This window comes from Pelmatolapia mariae, linkage group LG12, assembly GCF_036321145.2.
Source record: "Pelmatolapia mariae isolate MD_Pm_ZW linkage group LG12, Pm_UMD_F_2, whole genome shotgun sequence".
In the NCBI taxonomy this organism is placed as follows: domain Eukaryota; kingdom Metazoa; phylum Chordata; class Actinopteri; order Cichliformes; family Cichlidae; genus Pelmatolapia; species Pelmatolapia mariae.
Window position 1 is genome coordinate 11,126,015 of NC_086237.1, and position 23,488 is coordinate 11,149,502.

A 23,488-nucleotide genomic window follows, 5' to 3' on the forward strand; every position below is an offset into this window, starting at 1 on the left:
TGCGCAGGTTAAGAACTTTTCCATGCAGGTATTGGTAAATGCGTAGCAATGTCCTTTGGTCCGATGAAAACAAAAGGGGAGAAGTTCTACCATAATACACAGTCCCACGTTTGGCAAAAACCAGACACATCAGCAATAACACCATTATACCACCTGTCAAGCATTGGCTTGATGTGGGCTTGTTTTGCAGCAACAGGACCTGGGCACTTTCCAGTCATTGAGTTAGCCATGAACTCCTCTGTATACCAAAGTATTCAAGAGTCAAATGTGAGGCCATCTGTCTGACAGCTAAAGCTCAGCTGAAACTGGGTCATGCAGCAGGACAATGATCCCACGAACAGCAGGAAATTTCCAACAGAAAGCCTGAAAAAGAGTCAAGGTTTTCAAATGGACCAAACTGTAGTCTTGAGCTGTGCATAAAGGAATGCCAATGTAAAGTAGAGTGGGACGAAATTCCTCCACAAAAATGTTGATAAAGTCACACAGAAAACTATTACTTCAGCTTATTGCTGCTACTTGTGCTTCTACAAGCTACTTAATTCAAGGTGTTGAACTATAAAGTCCTTTGAAAGCTTTCTTTATTGCATGCCTGTGTTAAGATGTTGTTTACAAGTGACATAGCAAAGATGTGATGAAGTGATGTATAAGACCATGTTAGCCTGTTCTTAACAGATTTGTTAGTAGGATTTAAACGGCTTCAGGACTCGTAATAATGTATCACAAGGTTCATTACACCAGCAGCATTGCTAGTTGGATGAACAATGCACACATGTATGGAAAATTAAAGATGCAATTTTTCATCTTGCACTTAATAAGAAAACTGACCTTTCTTCTCTTGTAGTTTTTTGACCACATAGCTGCTTGTCTGGCTAACTATCTGGACAAGATGGGCATGAAGGACAAAAAGCTTCCTCTGGGCTTCACCTTCTCTTTTCCCTGCCAGCAGACTAAGTTGGATGAGGTGAGTGATTTAAAAGTTCTGCCCTCAAATCAAAGACTTGGATGGATTTCAATAAAGATTCAATTCAGTTAATTTCTTTCTTGTATTTCTGTTTAATTAGAACTCTTTTTTCTGTGTTTAGATATATAAAGAGTTGAAATTGTTTAAAATAAATTAATGATAAAATAACACAATTACTGTTACCATTTCAAGTTTGGCATTTTAGTTGTTTCTGAATGAGTCAGATTTTTGTTTTTGACCTCCTCAGAAGTTCAAACTGCAACCATACTTTAGATATCTCCTTTAAAGTGTTGCCTTTCCAGATCTGTGGCTCCTAACTGTAGCAGGGAGATATCTGTTTTTTAGAAACGTCTTGTCTGTACACTTGGCTGGTCATCTGATAACCTTTCCTGTCTGGACCACCTCAGCGAGAAGAAGGGGATGCGGAGAGCAGCGGTGCTCTGCCGTTGCATGAACTGGGCCTTTTATTTTTTGTTCTTTCAGGGTATTGAAAATAGTGTGAAGTTTCTCTAATGGTCCTCTGCTGTCAGCTTTTACTTGCAGCAGTCAGTGAGGGCTTCATCACACTGCTGCTTTTCTTGGGTTATTACGTTGGCATTCTTTCTAACTCTTCTTTTGCTGTGCAAAAAGTGATGCGGTCCAGTCTGTGAGTATCTGGACTCTTGCTCTTTGCGTTCTTGTTGATTTATTTCTTTATTTTACTACATTAAAGTGCCAAGTCTCAGTTTGTGTAAGTAAGGAAACAGCTGTGTGTTATATGTAACAGTTTTAACACAACACATTTGCCATTATTATGACAGCTCACTTCACTCAACAAGTTGCAAACATATTCAACATTTACTGATATTGGAGTTTCCATCCTTGTTTCTAAATTGAGCGGCAAGTACTGTGCTCCTCAATTTAAAGCAATCATGCTAAAAAGCCCTTTGTTTGCTTTGGCCACATGTTTTTAATGCCTAATTGTATAATATTTAAAGAATCTAGCTGATTCTTAGCATGCACGATGCTTTTGTGTCCTTGGGCATTTTACCTGTTGCTTCCATCAGCAGTGAAATATTCAATAGATGGCAATATCGCAGTTCTAATTTGACATACAGCCAACCTCCTATGCTTTTCCAAAACCACCTTTATAATTAAAATAATGGTTTGGGTTATGATATTTTTTTCCCCTTCAATTCAGTTTTTTCTCTTTCCATCTTTTTAAAGGAAGCTCATTTTAATTCATAAGTAGAAATTCGGTTTATGGAGGGTGGATGTTTTCATAAATTGGCCCTAAGCGTACATCTTCAGGAGCTTTTTTTCCCCCTGTGCACTCAAAGGGTATTTTTTTTGTCCACTAAGACTTCCTCAGCCTTTGCTATTTTCTATTTTGTCTGTGCAACAGATGAAACAAACTGATGTCTCTTGTAGATTTTTTTTCTTTTTTTCTTTCTTTCATTCTTTTTTTTAGACAATTTGTTCTTCACGTTTTCACTTCTCAAATTGACAGATAACTCCACCTCAGCCTAATATCCAACACTCACTCAGCTTGAACCCACAGGTGAGCACCTTCGTCCATAAACATATGTTGAAACGACACGCAGCTTCCTAAGAAGGTTTTAGTAACCAAACTGTTCCAGTACTTTTAGACACAGTTTGGTGAAAGGGCTGAATCCTAAAGGCATACGTGCCTATATTACAGCTGAGACTTGGTACTTTAATGCTGTCTGTTATATTATTTTAGATTTAATGTGCAAACCTGTTTTACAGTGAAGATGGTAACAAGTTTTTATGGCTATTGCAAAAATATGCAGTAAAACTGGTTACAGCAGACATTAGAGGAGGCATTCAGTCTTCAGTTATTTTTTTTTATTTTATTATTTTTTTTTACAAGATTTACATTTTTTTTTAGACTAAAAGAACACAAAGTTCATACATTTTAAAAGTGAAATTATTAGTTAACAGAAAATTACTCTGGCTTTTTTTTATTACTAGCTGCCAGTTGCTAAGTGACCTTTCCCGTTTCGTATTCGTCTGTAGTTTGTACTTGATGACTGACAGATAAAAAAATAAATGGGAAACACGAAGTTTCACAGTGCTGTGCTGAGTTCAAAATCTGAAATCATACCATCAACAGAAAGGTCACAGTCTCCTTTTGCCTGTGATGCACACAGCCCTGCACTGAATGTGTCACCTGAGGTAACATGTTCACTGTCACCACACATGACCTCAACACAAATCAAACTACTTAGTTTGGACTGTATATGGTGTCCAGGGTAATCCATGATTAGCTTGGACTGTGAACATATTTTAAAAGTCTTCATGGTGGACTGTCTCTGGGCTGAATATAATCCTTCCAGCTTGAAAATTCTTATTGATACTACTCATTAATTTTGCTCTGAATGAATGCTGGTAAGAATGAGCAGCTTTCATGTCCCAGACATTTTACCAAGCTGTGTCATGGAAGTTCATAAAAAGATAAATGTTTATTTTTGCTTTTATAGGGAAATTACCACCTGCTGTTTATTTACTTTGCTGTTTTAAATGTCCACATTTTACAGGGAAGAGTTAACATTTAGTCGTTGTCAGGTTAAGTTATTATAAACACAGTGTGCGTTGCCACCTGAGTTGGGGACTCTTACAGCCAGTGATGAAGTGTGTTTCAGATTTTAGGTGATTTGTAAATCACTTCACTCTTTTGTGATTCACTCAGTCATTCTGTGAGTCGATGAGGTGTGTAACAACTCTGAGCAATATATCATGAAATTATTTTTTAATTGACTTGTTGTTTTTTTTCCATCTGCAGGCTGTTTTGATGTCTTGGACTAAAGGCTTCAGGTCAAGTGGGGTGGAAGGACAGGACGTGGTCAGCCTTCTGAGGAAATCCATCAAGAAAAGAGGGGTAATTATCCAAATTTATAAACACTTGAACATTTGGAAAGGTATTGACACTGTGCTAATTAAGTGTAGCTGCAGTTAGATTCACTGGCTTGCCACTGTGTTAGGCACACCTTAGTAGTACCAGTTTGGACGTCCTTTTGCTTTCAACTTAATTCTTGATGGCATAGATTCAGCAATCGTCTGGAAACATTTTGGTCTGCACTCCTGTGATGTCATCACAGTTTCTGCAGAATTGTCGGCTACATATCTGTAATACAAATGTCCTGTTCCCCTGCATGGTGACTGTGGAGGCCATTTGAGTACAGTGAAATCAGTGTCATATTCAAGAAAATCAATTTAGGATGATCTGAGCTTTGACACATGGCATATTATCTTGTGGGAAGCAGCCATCAGAAGGTGGGCATACTGTGTTCATAAAGGGATGGACATGATCAGCAACAGTACCTCAGCTACTGTGGTGTTTAAAGGAAGTTCAACGAGCAACTAACAAGAGGCCCACAGCGTGTAGAGCAGAAAACTCCACCCTTCTTTACACTCTTTTACAACTCTTCATAAAGAGTTGTAAAGACAAGACGGGAGAAACACCCTTCAACCGTGTTATGAATGTTGGTTTTTCCATACTTTGTCCACCAGTGGGGACTGTCCAGCTTTCCTATTTGTATCATTTTTGAAACAGCATGAATACAACAGAAACTTGAGACAGATATACTGTAGATCAGCGGTCCGGGCCATGAGTCGTTTGTTAATGTTATTTATTTATTTATTTTTAATTGTTTTTATCGTTAACTCAGTTTCCCTGGGTCTTTGCCCGTGTGTTAAGAATAAATCTTTGTTTTTCGGTACCGGTACTGGTTTTATTTTGTTGTATTTATCAACGACACCTTAAAGTTCGGTCCGTCAAAATATTGTCAGACATAAACCGGTCCGTGCTAGGGCTGTGCGATATGACCAAAATCTCATATCCTGATATAAAACATCTATCGTCCCGATAACGATATAAATCACAAAAATTTAACATTTTCTGTAAATTCTGTGAATCTCGGGTAGCTGAAGTGTTTCCAGCTGGGCGTCGTGTACCTGGAGTCGAGTGTTTTAACCGATGCATGAAACTACACATTTTTAGACATAAGTTGTAACGGCCGCCATTTATTACACAGCGTGCTGCGGGGGAAAGCCTGTTCTAACGTTTGAGTCTAAGGTTTATTTTTTAGCACCTGGCGTCTCTTTTTTGCTTCTCATTCGTAAATGCTCTGCATACTTTTTTACGTGATTCAGTTTATTTTGAAAAGTCTCAACAGGATCTTGAGCTTTATTGTGAAAGATTTATGTGGAAAATAAACAAGCGGACATGCGATGGTTTTACCGTTGTTGTCGCTAACGACAACGCATAAAAACAGGCGCTTGTCTGTCTGTAGTGTGGTTATATTAAATATAAGAGAAAGAGAGAACTTTAAGAAATTAATATAGCCACTACAGTGACCATCAAAACGATGAAAAAATATTGCCGTAAACACTTTATTTTGCGATACCATGAAACAAACGATAGCGTAAAATGAAACGATAGATGTTTTTATATCGTCATCCGATATATATCGTTATATCGAACAGCCCGTGGCGCAAAAAAGGTTTGGGACCACTGCTGTAGATCAGTGTTTCCCAACCTTTTGGAGCCACAACACATATTTCACATTAGAAAAATCATATGGCACACCACCAAACAAAAATGTCACAAAAAGCATATTGATAATTTTTCCCTGCGCACCAGGCATAGTGGAATTGGCTTGGTTTGTCCCCAGTCTACATTTTTTTGCTTTCATCTGACCACTACTCGTGCTAGGGCCTTCATCTGGGTCTGAATTTTCTCCAGGACCCAGGTCAGATTGACTAATTTCTTTTCAAATATTTATCTATTGCACGCTGCATTGTCTCACTCACAGCATGACTTTATGTAATTTCTTCTTCTTCTTCTGTTTTACTGGCAGTTGGCAACCCATTTAATTAGAGCAGGTAGTTGTACTGCCCTCTAGTGGAAGAGAATATAGTTGTTCTGCCCGTTACTCACGCCGGCTGTTTAGAGTACTAATCAGGTGGAACCAGATAATCTTCCACAGCACACCTGATCATTTTTCACGGCAGACCTATTTGCTGCAGCACAATGGTTGGGAAACACTGCTGTAGATGACTAATTTACAACTAAGGACTACTAAATAATTACACGTAACACATTACAGAAAAATCTTTTTATGTTTCATGTCCCGGGAAAAAAACCCAAGCCATTAGACAATATATCAGATTTTAAGCTTTGCTGTGTAAATTGTAACCTCAGACAAGTCAGCCTGGCACCGACAACTATGCTATGGTTAACGATGCCTAATGTATTAGCTGCTTGGTACACTGAATATTTGCATTAACAGGAGTTTGAACAGGTGTACCTAATAATGTGGTTCATCAGTGTATATTCCTCAACCTGCAGGAAAAGATAGACTTGGGCACACATGAGAAACTCGGTGTAGAGGTGTTGTTTCTGTGATCCTGTCTGATTATAGTGTGAGGAAACTTTGCAACATGATCTCAAAACACGCCTGACACCACAAGGCAAGCCTGCTCGTTTTACTCCACTGTTTCGCGACCAAATCGTTCTAATCGTTAAATCCCACACGTCAAGAAGAAACATGCCCATCTTGACAGTGATCAAGATCATCCAACCACTGACTCCTTGTCAGTGGTTGGATGATGAAGAGCATATAACAGAGCAGATGAGCAGATCAACCACTGGTTCTTACATCACTTCTCAAAGCCTTTCTAATTTCTTCAGTAAGCTGGCTGAAGTAATGGGAAGACTCAGAACAACATGCGTGGACAAATGCAGACCACCAGCCTGACTTGTTCTGCTATGCATCTGCCACACTGTTTGCTGTGAGACTGTTATATGGTCAGACTTACCGATCAATGCAAACATGTCCATGCAAGTTGATAATTTTCACGTATCCAGGGGCTTTATGAATCATCTTCATGAGCATGCATACATGGGGAAAAGGAGTAATGACTGAACCCAGTGCCAAAACTAGATTTTATGGTGAATTCTGAGTATACGCGAGGCTTGGCTCACCTCAAACAAGATATTTAGTGTGTTTGTTGACAACAAACTTACAACTAATTCACACTGGCTCTTTTGGAGCAAATAATCAGCAAATGGTAAAAAAGCACAAATGGTACAGTGTGAAAGTTTGCTGAACACACAGTGCCAAAGAGCATCCTGGTTGGAGCTCATATGCAAATCGTGTACTCTAAGGGAGGACTGATATTAAATAAATGGAGCAGATACAATAGAGCCTTCGCAATGTGAGTGCTCAGGCTCTAATAACTTGGAAGAAAAGGTCTTTTTGTGCAGGCTAACACTACATGCGTCTGGTGCAGGTGACCTGGGGTAATGACAGCATGAGCTGCTGCATTGTGCCTTTTAAAGATATCAATGATACTTCCAGCTATAAGTATGGAAGGCCATCCACAATAACTAAACAAATGTCCTCAGCAAACCTCAGCAAGAAAACATGTTTAGATAAAACACCTGAATAATGTCCTCATAAAAACTTAAAGATTGATTTCAGTTTAGTAAATTAAACAAAATGAAGTGCTGAAGTAAATCCAAAATATTGTGATGCAAGAAGTAGTGAATTCAAATGAAAGCTTGTTTTAATAAACAGATTCTCATTGCAGGACTTTGACATTGACATTGTGGCTGTGGTCAATGACACAGTGGGAACCATGATGACCTGTGGCTTTGATGACCGTCACTGTGAAGTTGGTCTCATTGTAGGTAAGTCTAATGTAACAGTGACTATAAATGGATTATGAGGGTCAGTGAGACTTCTACCACACAACAGTGATGTAACACCCATTAAACTGCATCTTAAGGGATAAACTGCTCCATCTGTTTTCTTCTTGGGTAAAAATATCGATGTTCATGATCAATAATAAAAAAGAAATCTTTTAATGCTGAAGGCCATAACATGTGGCACCTCATTGTTGCACTCAAAAAAGAAATTTCCATGGCACTGCTGAAGTTTCTTATTCATCTCTATTCAGTTTTTCAACTTTTCCTTTAATGGATTTCATTCAGATGCAGTTTCTGCTACAAAGTGTGATATTATTGTTATAGTATTATATTTGTAACTTATGTTGTAAAACAATATATACAGACTGGAATAGGTAGGTGGAGGAGAGGAGTGAGCATAGATGCTTTCACACTCATCTTGTAAGTGTAATCTTAAATGTGACAGCTAACCCCAGCCGACCTCTCAGTCAGTTGTTGTATAGTTACTGACAGAGTTGTTGCAGTGAAATCTCTTTTCTCAAGGAACGGGGACCAACGCTTGCTACATGGAGCAGATGAGGAACATTGGTGTTCTGGATGGTGACGAGGGGCGGATGTGTGTAAATACTGAGTGGGGTGCTTTTGGGGACGACGGGGCCCTGGAGGACCTACGCACTGACATTGACCGGGAGCTGGACGCAGGCTCATTCAACCCTGGCAAGCAGCTGTGAGTGTGTTTGTTCTCACCTGACTTGGTATTAGATGAAACATCCCACGCTGGTGGCTTCACAGGCAGGCGGGTTTGAATTAGAAGTGACTCTCTCTGATTTCCATTCATGTGGGCATATTGAAATACCTTGTCTGACTGCTTCACCTTTGTTGGTGTTGTTGCTGATATTATGTAAATGACCTTTTTCATATACTAATTCAGAGTTCTGTCAAAAAAGTCAGTATGTCCTGGAACATTTGAGGTTTTGCAGACATGTGGGCACTTGTTCACTGTTTTGGACATGTGACAATCATGTAGGATCAAATGAATAAGGCCTCAGTCACACAGGCCTAGAGATTGGTCCATGACCATCTGGCAACCACCGGTCGTGAGGGAAAAATGAATATTCGGCTCTGCTAATACTGGCCAGCTGCTCTCAGAGTAACAGCGAAAATGGAAATGGAGCCCTTCAGCACTGCAGCCGGCAAATTTCAAAAGGCACAGCTAACTATTTCTGGTTTATGTTTCTTTAAGTTTTACTGCTGCTTGGCTAGTTGTTGGAGTATTTGCAGACAAACATGAAAAACTAAAGGTGACCTGCTGGGAGGTTTTTGGTGCAGCACCTTCTTTGCAACTGATTTCCCCCAGCGACAGCCATCAACCTGCAGGAACCATTGGCAACCAGTCAGAAAAGCACATTTTTCCCTAGCAACCAGTGGTTGTATAACAGCCAGTATAGTGGACAGTTCTTGATATCACATGAGAAACCTCAATAACAGGTCTGGGCCCAGACAGGGTTTAATGGGGTGAGGTGATGGATTTAAGTTTGTGTCAGCTTAATTTCCAGTGACAATAAAGCATACAGTGCATCACAGAGATTAAACAGTTCACATACTTCAATGAATGACTTAGTTTAATGCCTAATTGGTGGATCATTATTACCATGTTATGTTAAAACATAAATCAAACTTTTGCCAGTTTATTTATTAAAATCTTTGTAGTTCTGACTGTCTCACACTTGTCTAAAATTGTTATTTGTTTATGTCTAAAAACATAAAAATAACACTCTGCTGGAAAGGCAGTTTGCCTCAGCATTTCATTTGGGAACAGCATTGTCATGTCCTGCTTACGACTGAGCAGCTCTCCTTGTATCAGACACCTTGTAGCAGGGTTAATGTGTGCAGTGAGACTTTCAGCAGTTGAAATGAAGTGATCCCTGTTGCACCAACACTTGGCTGCATCACCTGGCCTGTTTTTGTACTCGTACACTGCATTGAGATAACTCAAGTAGGCTGTAAGTACCGGTTTATCTGTTCCGTCTCTGAAACATTGTAATCTGAAGAGTGATGCACACAGAGACGTTGCTGCAGGGATTCCCAAACTCTTAACTACTACCTGCATTCACTGTCTGGCTTTGGTGGACACAGTCAGTATATGTGTGTGAATACGCACACGTGACACATTATGATACAGAGTGTAGAGCTTGGAAGGAATCTTCAGGGAGGGTAAGCTTGTTGTATCATGTGCTCCTCTGAGCTTCCATTTGCACAGAATTCTTCTATTAGTACACAACGCTCTCAGTGTTACAACTCTGACTTGCTCATTGTCTGGAACCCAGACAAACCTCTCAGGTCATCAGGTTCAGGTCTTTTACTGCTCCCAGAACCAGATCTCAGTCTACTGAGGGTGCTTTCAGAGTGCTGCTCTTTGGAACGGGCTTCCTTATTGACTTGAGATCAATAACATCTGAGCGTACATTCAAAATCACACTCATACCTTTTTGTTCACACAGGCTCAAAGTTAATGTGTTTTTGTTTTGTTTTGCTGTTTTCACTGCCGTAAGTCATTTTAAACCTACACAGGTTTTTATGTTTTTATTTTCTGTGTTGAGCACACTGAGTTTATGTGTAATGAAATGTGCTGTGAAGATGAAATTGCCATTGTTCAAGATGTTTTTATATAGTGAACTGCTTTTGGAATAACAAAAACAGAGAAAGACAGCAGGAAGGTATGTACATATTTGTCAGTTGACTTAAACTAATCCATTAAACAGGTAATTCATAATAATAATCAAACCGGCTGTACCAAATTAAGGCATTCTAATGTAGTTAAGCATACTATGCTTCTTTTACAAGCAACCATTTCTAGATGCTAGATACAGTTTCTCAGACATTTCTAGATGGAATTTATTCCAATCTAGAAACTGTCAGAATTTTGACTTTTTTCTCAGAATTCTGACTTTAATCTCAGAATTTTGACTTTTTTCTCAGAATTCTGACTTTAATCTCAGAATTCTGACTTTTTTTTCTCAGAATTCTGACTTTAATCTCAGAATTCTGACTTTTTTTTTCTCAGAATTCTGACTTTAATCTCAGAATTCTGACTTTTTTTCTCAGAATTCTGGAAAAGAAGAAAAAAAGAAGATGTGCCCACTTTTTTTTCCCAGTGGCCCTAATCCTCTTCCGTAGATACATGAGCATACTAAACATCACATTTTTTATTAGAACTTTGTGATGTATATTACAGTAACAGCTTAATAATTTATAATTTAAATACAAAACAATTTGAATGTACGCTCCTGAATATAGTTTTATTTTTGGAAAACAAAATAAACTTGTGTTAAACTTGATGTTTATTACATTTTAAAATAATTTTCTAAGCATGAAATAAATGGCACACATGTATTATGTCTCTATAAATTTGAAAAACAAAATTGACTCAAAACTATGTCAGGTATATTGAAATAGTTTCAGTAGGGCAAATAAGAAAAGTCTGATCTTTTGCACTTGTTTTTACTGCACTATAAAACTTCTTAAAGTACATTTAAAAAGAACAGAGAAAACAAAATGAATCAATAAAATAAAACTCTGTTCCCTTAAAACTAACTGAGCTACCTTTTTGGAGGTCTTAGTGCTTCATTTTATTACAACATTGTTACTGTATGTCAAAAAGTTAAAAAACAACTATACAATCAAGAGGTGTTCTAAATTTGTGCCTTTTTTTGAAGTCAAAGAATGAGAATAGTTCTTGATAACATGTTTTGATGCTGCCTACCTGCAAAATAACCTCCCAATAAACATCCCCCTGTTGCGCTTGAATAAGATAATCAGAAGGTAAAAAACAAATGAAAGAACAGACCTGGACAGGACATGGACTGGACATGAATGAGTCATCTATACAGAACATAGCTTTAATTTTTTTTAAGATCCTATTTTAGCTATTTCTCTCATTCTTTTGCTCAACCTCAGTTAAGGAAAAAGAATAAAGATGAGTTTGCTTCAAGATTTGCTTTTAAAATGTCAAAAATGTGTCTTCTCTCAGCAAAGAATTCAGGATCGGTGAAATGTTCATTTTGTTACAAAAGCAGAGAAGAGGTGCAATGCGCCAATTTGTGGGATTTCTGTTCTTTGCATTTCAACAGATGCTGATGAAACATCAGATAAACAGGCTGTGATGGAGCTCGGAAGACAAGCCTGTTCATCAACATAATAAACAGTTGTAGGCTTGCCGAAGTGTTAATTATCAGTTTTGATTGATTGTTTATTTCCCAAAAGAAGTTTAAAAAAAAGAAGAAGAAAGAAAACAACTGGAAATGTCACACAGATGGCATTTTTGCACCTCACTTGCATGTTATTGCCAGATTTTGATTTCTGCTAGAAGAGTGCGACGGCTTGTTTAGAAGTTTCTGATTTCTGAAACATTGGTGGCTTCATGAAGAGGCTTCCAGAGTTCACATTTCAGTAGTTGAGGGTCTGTCCAGCTTTCTGTGGTCTCCTTTTGTATTTGTTTCTGCATGTGTAGACGTACATAAATAGAGCTTATCATATTTTATAAATATATGTATATGATGTTGTTTTGCTCCTCTTTTTTTCATTTTGCATGCAGGTTTGAGAAGATGATCAGTGGGATGTACATGGGGGAACTGGTACGTCTCATCTTGGTAAAGATGGCCAGATCACAGCTGCTGTTTCAGGGCAAGACTACATCAGAGCTCCTCACCACCGGACACTTCAGTACCAGCCACATCTATGCAATCGAGAATGACAAGTTAGTTTTTCTGTGTGTGTGTGTGTGTGTGTGTGTTTGTGTGTGTGCGCTTGCGTGCATCTGCACCTTGACACTGCATTCTGTGATATCTCTCAGATGGCGGATTAAATGCAAACCTGTTGAACATTATGTTAGTAGCAACGAGCTATGCCAGGAATTAAGATGCTCATCGAAACTGCCGAATATCCAAGAGCTACATCTGACACCCTGCAGACCTCATTTAGTCTGTTAAATGTTAAAGTTCATGACAGCACAAAGAAAAAGGCTGAACAATTATAGCTCCATTGGACGTCAGTCTAAAAATAACATAGCAACACTGCTGACGTTTTTAAAGTTGCATAGGTTGGGTGGCTGTAGTCAGGAGGTAGAGCAGGTCATGTACTAATTGGAAGGTTGGTGGTTCGATCCCTGACTGCATCCTGCCTTCTGCATCACCAACTCCAAATTGCTCTCCGATTCATATAAGCAGTAGATAATAATCAGTCCATTCACCATTCGGACGAAACTCGTTCATGCAACAGGAGCCCAATCACAGCAAGAAATCTCTAACAGAATGGCGAAAAAGGCAAAGAATCAAGGTGTTGTAATGGCCCAGACCTCAGCCTGACTGAAATTCTATGGCAGAACCTTAAGAAAGTGTTGCATAAATGAGTGCTCCCACACTGCAATGAACTGAAGCAACATTTTAAAGAAGAGCCAAAATGACACAATGACAAGAGAGAGTGATAAAGTCACACACTACACAATTACTTCGAGTTAGGGCCAAAATGACAATCACAAGTATTTGTCATGATTACGTATTTATTCTAGTGAACAATAATATTTTAATTCACACTGCTTTCACATCTGTTCACATCTTTGTATCAAAGTGGTCCTTCTTATTCACCAAAACTTTCAACAAAATGAAATCAACAGGGCATTACTTTACATGCATTTTAATGCATGATCACTCATATTCATTTCATTGTGCGAAGCCAAAATTGAGATTATAATTTGTTTAACTGTGGAACCCTGCTTTAAGTTATTGTGGCTGAAAGTTGTTTCAGACGTCACTAAATAATGGGGTGAACTGCATAAAGTCTTGTGTAAACGTCCTCACATGGCTCTATTTGCGTATAATTGCCATCGCTCCTGTTTTGCTAGATTTTTTATTTTTATGTTTATTTTTGGGGTGGATTGAGTCAAAATATTAGTTATTTATAGCTAAAGAGGTGAACAAGTGATGTTTAACATCAAATACATGTTTAGTGGGTCTTTCAGAGATTCTTGAAGAGAAATCTTCCCCAACAGCAAAGTAGAAGTACAGCATGCAGGGAAGAGAAAACCAGACCATCTCACAGAACACACAGTCCATTTCCTGGAAGTTTATTATTCTTTTATTGCTTTCTGGTAAATAATCTATTAATAGGTCTTCATTAGTAAGTTAAATTCTGATTTTGAATGTTCAAAAGCAATGGGCAGGGATTATATGCTAGTAATTAAAAATGTGCTGAGAAGGTCGAGGATAAAGAAGGAAGAGGCGTACAGCCCAGAGAACACCTTCCCCACACTGAAACATGATGGTGGGAGTGTTATGCTTGTGATGGTTTAGTTTGTCTGGAACTGAGAATCTCATCAAGGTGGAAGGAATCATGAAGAAGGATATGTGCAAATTTTGGAAAAAAAAAACAAACAAACCTGTAGCAGTGATCACCAAAGCTGAGATCCTCCCTTTGTCTCCCAACACCACAAAGACCCCAAAACACACATCTCTCCAGGTGGAGAACTACCTCCAGATGAACAAAGTGACTCTTACTGACTGGCCTACATAGAGCCCTGACCTGAATCAAAATTGAAAATCTGTGGGATGAACTGAAGACTAAGATCCATGCCAGAAAAACATAAAATGTGGAGGAGCTTAAAAGATTTGCAAAGGAAATATGTAGTTGTTGAAAACTACAGCAAATGAGTGCAGGCTGTTATCCAGCAGCAAGTATATGCAACAAGCTATTAGCATGGAGGCTAATAATTTTGATGCTGTTAGCTTTTGGTTTTTGTGAAATCATTATGTTTCTGTATGCAAAGTAAAATAATGTGAGCATCTATTATAATCTGAGAGGTTTGGAACAGCTGTGTTAAAAATGTCTTGCCCTTTTAAAAAACACTTGGCACATGTTTAAAATAAAAAGACGTTTTTATGGGGAGGCTAATAATTCTGTCCTCAAGTTCTTCTTCTATTCTTCACATTCATTTCTTGACTTTCCTTCCTGCAGAGATGAGGAAGGTATTCCTAGTGCTGAGAAGATACTTCGTGGCCTGGGGTTGGACCCATCGGTTGAGGACTGCATAGCAACTCGGAGGGTGTGTCAGATCGTATCCACACGGGCCGCACACCTGTGCGCTTCCTCTCTAGCATCGGTGCTGCGACAGATCCGGGATAACAAAGCTGCTGAGAAGTTGCGTGTCACTATTGGAGTGGATGGCTCTGTTTACAAGAATCATCCAGAGTAAGTGGATCACTTCTGTTATCTTGGTTCTCGCCAACACACTCATTACTTTGATCTGTGTCATTGGCACATTTTACTGTAGCTGTGGAGTGGCTGTGTTTGTCACTTCACATCACGTTTTTACTATTCATTCTGTGTACCTGCATGTCCCTGAGACAAAGAATATAAAAGCATAAAGACAAGTCTCAGGGAGGTGATCTCAGTGAACAGCTGTATCTACACGTTTGCTCTGTGTGATTAGAAATAAGTCGGACAAACAGCTTAAAGACTGAATGCTGGAAGGATGTATACATGATAATGGAGCATCATTATGTTCACTTATAACATAACAGAGAAAAATCCATCTATAAGAACTGTTTTTTAGAAATTGTGCTCTTAAAGGAAAATTGCTGCAAGCTAATTTGCCTACAACTTCCCATTTCCAGGTTTCCTAGCTGGCTTGATTATGCGCTGCTTTTAGTGTAACTGAAAATGATAATCTATAAAATATACAGCTTGTCATTGTGTGTTATTGTGTGTTGTTGTTTTTTGTTTGTTTGTTTTTTACAACTAACAGGGAGGGTGTGTTCAAGAGAGAACTGCAACCAGACAAAGCACCCACCAGTTTTGGTGTTGTTAAAAAAATGAGCAATCCTAAATAATGCATTGTTTTTACGGTCTATGAAGTAAAGTGCTAGAAAGAAGCTAATGGGCACAGCTGATTCTATTTGTGCGACACAGGGTCAGAAGATTGGTTCATTTTAAATTTAAAAGTTTGCGCTGATCAAATATATCTAGTGGAAATGTCACCAAGATCATCTCCACGTTCATCAGTTAAAGTGCACAGTGTGTATGAAAAAATTATTCATGACAGTTTATGTGTGTGTGTGTGTGTGTTCCTTGGCAGAGATCATAAGCATGACTTACCTTATACCTTATACTCAGGTATAAGAAGTGGCTACACAATGTTAATCTCTGAAGAAGGAAATGTTCATAGATGATGTTCCTGATTATTGTCTGGTGTAGAGCAGCTTGAATGTAAAAAATGATCAAAACACAACAGAGCAAGTTGTTTGGGTCCATGTGTACAAGCGAAAAAGGAATAACAGAAGACAGAAACCATGGGGAACCAAATATGTGTCTTTTCTAGGTTTTCCAGGAGGCTCAACAAAATGGTTCGTCGACTTGTACCCGACTGCGATGTGCGTTTTTTGCAGTCGCAGGATGGTAGTGGGAAGGGTGCAGCTATGGTGACTGCAGTGGCCTTCCGACTTGCTAACCAAAATGCTGAGCGGCAGCGCATCCTCGACACGCTGCGCTTGAGTCGCGAACAGCTGCTGGAAGTAAAGAGGCGATTCAGCGAGGAGATGACCCGAGGTCTGTCAAAGCAAACCCACAAGCAGGCCAGCATCAAGATGCTTCCCACTTACGTCCGATCCACTCCTGACGGATCAGGTAGGTTTAACCCCACCTCCCCCAAGCTCTGGCTTGTTTTTGAGACAAGGTTTCTTTTTTCTTTAATATAATGAGTTATTGTCTTTTATACCTGAACAGAACATGGCGATTTCTTGGCTTTGGACCTTGGAGGCTCCAGCTTTCGAGTGCTTCTGGTGCGAGTGAGAAGTGGAACAAAACGCAGTGTGGATATGCAACAGAAGATCTACAGTATCCCACAGGAAATCATGCAAGGCACAGGGGAAGAGGTAGTGCTTCAACTGAAACTGACTGACAGGAAGCTACTTGTGATTAAGAGCTAAATTAAGGCCAAATGTTGGTTAGAACTTGCCATGTCAAAGCACAGTACTGTGGATGTTTGCAAAAGTGATGCTTTGTACTTATTTGTACTTATACCATATAATATTCCTTTTAATTTTGTTTTGTTTTTTTCTAGCTGTTCAACCATATTGTGGACTGCATGGCTGACTTTTTGGAATACATGGGCATGAAAGGAGCATCTTTACCTTTGGGTTTTACGTTCTCCTTCCCCTGTGATCAAACCAAACTTGATGAGGTAATTTTTTGTGTTCGCGTAAAATGAGATATAAACTATATGAGTTCAGACTGGTTACATCTTTCTCTTGGTGCCTTTCACCAAAAACGTTTATACTTTTTACCCCAGCAAAGACCCACCCTTGGTCTTCGTCAGTGTGAGTTTAGAGTGAATGAAAAACGAAGTAAACTTCATGATTCAGTAGTTTGTAACTTGATGTAATCATTTTCTGAATCACTTGTATCAATTTCCACATCATCATCATCATCATGTAGTTCTCATGAGGTCCCACTACAGCATCTGGGCTTTGACTAGGCCATTGCAACACCTTAATTATTTTCTTTTACAGCCATTTAATTGTAGATTTGCTGGTCGTCCTAAAACCAGCGTTTTGTTGCATGACCCAGTTTTTGTCAAGTTTTAGCTGTCAGACAGATGGCCTTACATTTAATTTTGGGTTTTTTTCTAATTATTCTGTCATGAAATTTATGATAATTTAGGCTTGATGAGACTGAGATGTTGCCCTTTTTGTAGATAGCACATCCAAATGCCCCAGATCAGCAAAGAGCTCAAACTTCTGCTTTTATAGAGGTGCTCACACTTGCTGATGATCAGTTCATCAAGTGCATTTGATTAAGAGCACCTGGCTGCTACTTGCACTGTACTCTGGTTTAGCTTAGTTGGTTTTGTTTTTGTTAAATAAATTATGATGCGGTGCAGGATGTCATGTTTTGTGGTTGCTCTGAGGTTGTATTTATCTAATTGCCAGACCTGCTACATGGCAGATTATTTAATTTATATCTTCTTATACTTAAAACTTTCTTCTTCACGCTGTATGTGAGCACAGGAGTGTTTCAGGTAGAGAAACTGGTCTAAACTATGTTTTCTAAACTTGCTGGGACACTCTGGTGGAGAGTACACAAGCTACCTTGGGTATAGCAATCACAGCCTTTTGCATAGTCAGTCAAAAAAAACAACAAATACTAACAATCAAATGTTCCCAGCAGCTTGAAGTTTGAACAATCAGTGAACTATAGGGAGTGTTGTTTGGATGATGATGAAAATAAGAAGTCCTGCAGAATAAATTTGAACTCTGAATCATCGCCCCAAACAGTATACCTGGAATAGGGTGTCATGCAGACAGAGTTACATAAAGAAAGATATTTTGGTGATCTGTGAATGTGATTGTATAAGTGGGCTCGGTTGTTGAACTTGAAAACAAGGAGCGACAATTGATGACAACAACCTGCCACATGTGTTGAGCCATGATTGCGCAAAGGGCCCACACTTTTGTTTCTTTACTTGCTAAGCTAAGGAGCTTGTTTTCCGTCTGTGAGTCGGAAACCGTTTTAGATACTTAGACACACAATGAAGATACATTCATGCAAGTTTGACAGAATAAAAAAGTATATTTATTGACTGTGTTTAACCTTTTTTGCTCTGCCATGGAGTTTATGTGCGTGTCATTAGTTTGTAAACATAATAGCTCAAAAAGTTTTGTATAAATTCTGATAAAACTCTGAAGGTCTGTAGAGTGCAGTCATGTTAACAATCCATCTAAATTTGTCTTACATCCACCGAGGTCTTCAAGGTCAACTTAATGATTTATTGGTGGAAAACTGACAAAAAGTCTTAAACTTCAAGGTCAGTAGATTTGATCTGAAGGTAAAAACTATTTAAAACTATGTTTCTTACAGCCATTGTTTTTATTGACAGTATATATTATCCATTATAATATCTATAATCCGTTATGTACTCTGATAGAATACTGAAAGTAAAATTAAAAATAAAAAAGTACAAAGTGATTGTACAGAAAATACAAAAATGTTCCCATAAATGTGAATACTGCCCAGAGAGTGAGCTGCCTCGGTGGAGGTTTGTCTTCCCTGACTGCTTCTTGTTTTTGTTTGTTTTGTTTTTCTAATTGAGAGCTGAGTTGTTGTTTTTTTTTCTTTCTGTGTGTGCTTCAATTTTCAGCTCTAATGACACCCTGACTACAAAAAAAAATGTTTCTTTTCTTTGCATGCAAAGAACAAAGTGAACCAAAGTCAAATGTTTGTTGCACAAACTTGGCTAAATACAAAGGATTCTGATTGTGACTCTGTAATTTGTCTAGGGCATACTCCTGAAGTGGACGAAGGGGTTTAAAGCCAGCGGCTGTGAGGGGAAAGATGTTGTCGCGTTGCTTAAAGAAGCTGTCCGCAGCAGAGGGGTCAGTACATTAATCACAGTCTTAAATACAATTTTAAAGTCACTTCACTTTTTTTCATCTGCCAAAGCACAACATCAGTGTCCTCAAGGTGCTTTATATGTAAGGTAAAGACCCAACAATATTACAGAATTGTGGCCTTGAATATTAACCCTTGATTCATGTAATAAAAAGAGCCAAAGTGGCTCACTTATAGACTGTACCATGCATGTTATACAGTCACATGTAAGACCCAGGAGAGCAGCACTTTAAGGGATCCACCTACACTTGTCAGTGAATGTCTAAATTTATTTTCTCTCCAATGCTTTTAGTCACGTCTTTCATTTCTGATTGAATAACAAGTACCTCAGTTTTATTGCACGAGATGTAAAAAATAGATTAAAATGGTCTTGTGTGATTCTATGAATAGATTCTTTTGAATTTGTGTTTGAGTTATTTTCTGAAATGGCTGAGTGTATATGTACACACGCAGAGATATATATACATATGTGTCTATATGTATATATTTATATATATTTACGTGTGTGTGTGTGTGTTTGTGGCTGAAATGTAAGATAAAGTAATGTAAGTAGCGCTTGTTATAAAAGTACAGAATCTTATTATATAATCTGACAATTTACCAAACTATGATTTATATCTTCTGTTTTCCCGTGCTCACAGTGTTAGATGATGCACTAAAGCAATATGAGGATTCTCAGACCCGCAACCATTAGAACTGCAGATGAGTGAAGAGTGTAGATAAGCGAATAATGTCTTTCTAGTGCTATGGATAATATTAATATTTATGTTTATGCTCAGTTCCAGTTCATAGATATAAATAAGTTTGTTTACTTTGCTTCCAGGAATTTGATTTGAACTTTGTGGCAGTAGTTAATGACACAGTGGGAACCATGATGACTTGTGGCTACGAGGACCCCAAATGTGAGGTGGGACTCATCGTCGGTAAGTTTGGCCACCTCCCTCCTTCTTTGAAGTGTTTTTTAAGCATCAAAGTTTATTTATTGTTTGCAAACATTGTCTGGTATATTTCTATTTATTCATCATCTTTGTAGTCGAGCTGTTCTATGAAAGTCCTCGTATTTTGTCTGATTAATTTCAGGCACAGGGACCAATGCCTGCTACATGGAGGAAATGCATAACATCGAACTGGTGGAGGGCGATAATGGCCGCATGTGTGTCAATGTCGAGTGGGGAGCATTTGGTGAAAATGGGGAACTAGAGGAGTTTTGCACAGAGTTCGATCGCCTCGTCGATGCCTGCTCTAATTACCCTGGGAAACAGAGGTACTGGATTGGTAATAAATGAAATATCCACAGCGTGGATTCTCAGAGCCAAGATTCACAACAAACAGCATCACATGTAATTACCATTATGAACACATAAGGGAAAAACAAGACAAGGACTGACTGAGAGAAAGACACACTGGCTCAAGAAACACAGAAGAGTCAGGGAATCTATCATGAAATAATAATGCTGCCAATTAAAAGACAGATGGAGAGTGCACTACACTGCAAGTCACCACTGTGACAGGTGTTTGAATAGATAACCTCATAGTGTCTCACATCAAGAGCTCTCTGTGGCAGTAAAGCAATTCCAGCGGTCAGTTCTGACATTTCCCACAATGACAACGTTTCAGTGTTGAAAACTGGAATCACAGATTTATTTATTTATTTTTTTATAAATTACTGACATTATTCTTTTAGAAATATCAGACTCTGGAAGTGCTCAGTATAAACTAGACCTTTGTGGCAACAAGTTAGATAATCTTTCAAATACTCAATCCAAATTCAGTAAACAAAAACTATGAGGGAATAATCGGAATCATTTGTTGCAAAAGGATTTTGTATTTTCTTAAAATTTCACGTTTCTTTCCCTCTGTAATGTGACACTGCAACACTCTGTCCTGGTACCCAGATATGAGTTTCTCTGCATCGACGTCAGTATTTTTTTTCTTTAATGCCTAAGATAAGGTTTATGGTTATGTGTTATGCTAACCATTGGTTATGGTTGATGTTGGTTTGTGATGATTATGTTGCTGAACAAGTTGTCCAAGAGATGAATCTTTAATTCTCACAGAGCTTATTTTCTGTATAGTCCAAATGTTTGCCAACAAACTGACAGCTTTTTGTCTAGTGAGCCAGAGTGATGCTAACCTTCAGGTTGGCCTCCAAAAAAACATTGCCGCTGCAGCACTCTGCACTTCATAACAGACAGGCCATTATTCAGCAGATCCTTAAACTTCACGTCAGGGCCTTTTGAAAGTACACATCATTTTAAATCCAACAAGTCAAAAGCAAGAGTTAATCTGAATAACAAATGTATATTCTTTAAATAACTATGTTGGTGACTGTTATTATATTTGTAGGCTTAGACCTCAGCACCCTGTACTATGACCTTCAGTGCACCCAAATTATCTTTCTGTTATCTGGATTCACTTATCCTAGCATCAGTGATCAGGATAAGTGATTGCATAAAGCAGGTTATCAACTCGCTAAGTTAACGCAGAGGGTTACCCTGTGTGTTCACATTAAAGAGGTGGTGCTGGCAGCATCTTACCAATCCAAAAGGGGCATTTCACCAATCATATAACTCTTCTTCTCCCCCACAGAATGATCCTTATGAGTATCACCTATTCCAATGATAAAATGTAAAATATTTCTATGTGGTCAAATATATCTAAGAACATTAAAAGAACTGAAAAATGCAGTTCGATGCTGTAGAAAGACTCTACTGAAAAATGTAGCCTGTCCTGCTCTCCCTGCAGATGTGAGGGGGCCGTGGATTATAAGTCTAAATGCTGAGAATTAAGTCTGATCACATTTGTCTCTTGGCTCTTTGCACACAATCGATCACTCAGTACCTTTGGCTGAATGATAGAGACTCAGCATAGCTGCTGCTATAAACAGCTCTTTATTCACCCAAAGAGCTGTTTATACAGCTGTCTGGATAAGATAAGTGTTTTATCTTTTTTTAAAAGCACAGTTCTTGTGTGATTGTTTATCAAACTACTGGATGGACTACAAAACAGCAGGATTGTGTCTGCAGGAACATCTGTTACAGAGACACTCTTAAACTAAAACGATGCAGAGTGATTTCCAATTGGGGTTCAGGTTTCATGTTGTTCTTATAAATAGAATTAGATTAAGGAAAAATAAATTCATCAGCTTCATCAGATCAAATATTAAAAACACATCAAACAGAAGAACAGCTAAAGTAATCGGGGGTCATTTGATGAGCATCTCTGTAAATGTGCAATCTTTGGATAGTTTAACTTGGTGCTTAAATACAGTCTGTTAGACACGTTTTTAACAGTTTCTAATTGCCAAACAAAACAGCAGACTCCATCAAGAACAAACTAACAATAACAAAAAACAATACCAATGAATACACAGAGCATACAAAACAACACAAAACTGCAAAAGTATTTTTGTTTTCTATGTTGTGCATGTGCTACACATGCAAACTCATCAGCATGCAACTATTGAAGCAATATAACATTATATATTATTTAATTAATATTGATATAAGATGACATTTTACCAGAGTAACTAGTCACACATACACACTTGCATGTATCTTTAAAAAAAAAACTAAAGAAAAGTTGGCTAAGAGTAAAAACAATATAATTGCGAATGCTTACGCAGTTGCATCACTGGATCACTTGAAATATGTGAAGTCAGCAGTGTGTCTGCAGCCTCTAATTAGAGACGCAGTTGTGCGTATTAAAAGGGCAGAAGTACTCTGAGTTATTCATCTTTCCTGTGCTGGTTGTGCTGTTTCCTATACCAGTACTGATATGTATAATGGTTTCCCTTTGCTTTTCATTTTCAGTACTATCTGTGAAAATGAGTTTGTGCGATTATGATCACTTTACTGCAGTTCTTTGGAGATCTGAGCAGTCATGGTGTTGATTGATTGTTTCTTTATTTCAACAATAAAGCAAAAGCTGCACTTTAGTTTAGCTTGTAGTGGATTTAGAATATATACAGGCAGGTTCAAAAAGCCCAGAGCAAGTGAGTCTGAATATGTTTAAAAATGAGAGATTGCAGTTTCTAATTTTTAATCAAAATACTGGTTTGGCTTGGAGTTGAGTCTTGACTGTATTTGAGTGTTCCAGAAAAAGCCCAGACCTCTGTGGAGAGTTGTCGATCCAATCTGATTGACTTTGAGAGCATCTGCCTGTGAGAATGAGATAAAGGGTTCAAAGCTGTCCCAGAACCATCCAAGTTCAGCCTTTTTTTCCTGAAATCTATATATTCTGTATTCAAGTCCGCAGGAGCTCAGGCCGGCCACCACATCACATTTTTCTCTTGTTTATTCTGTTTATCTGAACACATCCAGACAAAGCATTTATTTTGTTGGCTTAAAGCACTTTGTGGTCTTTGTTCTGAGAAAATACAAAATACCAAGCCA

The 23,488-nt window shown here is 38.3% G+C and overlaps 1 protein-coding gene across 2 annotated transcripts in view; it reads left to right on the top strand.

Annotated features, from left to right (window-relative positions):
• hk2 (hexokinase 2) overlaps positions 1-23,488 on the top strand; it is a 39,361-nt gene that overhangs the window by 9,964 nt on the left and 5,909 nt on the right. The window contains exons 4-15 of one of the 2 annotated variants that reach the window (XM_063489262.1): positions 842-961; positions 3,747-3,842; positions 7,559-7,658; positions 8,199-8,382; positions 12,250-12,411; positions 14,664-14,897; positions 16,027-16,331; positions 16,431-16,579; positions 16,768-16,887; positions 18,983-19,078; positions 19,918-20,017; positions 20,175-20,358. In XM_063489262.1, the coding sequence (XP_063345332.1) occupies positions 842-961; positions 3,747-3,842; positions 7,559-7,658; positions 8,199-8,382; positions 12,250-12,411; positions 14,664-14,897; positions 16,027-16,331; positions 16,431-16,579; positions 16,768-16,887; positions 18,983-19,078; positions 19,918-20,017; positions 20,175-20,358 (1,850 nt within the window). Of the gene's footprint in view, positions 1-841; positions 962-2,247; positions 2,502-3,746; positions 3,843-7,558; positions 7,659-8,198; positions 8,383-12,249; positions 12,412-14,663; positions 14,898-16,026; positions 16,332-16,430; positions 16,580-16,767; positions 16,888-18,982; positions 19,079-19,917; positions 20,018-20,174; positions 20,359-23,488 lie in introns of those variants that run through there. The other variant, XM_063489263.1, reaches the window with a different exon arrangement.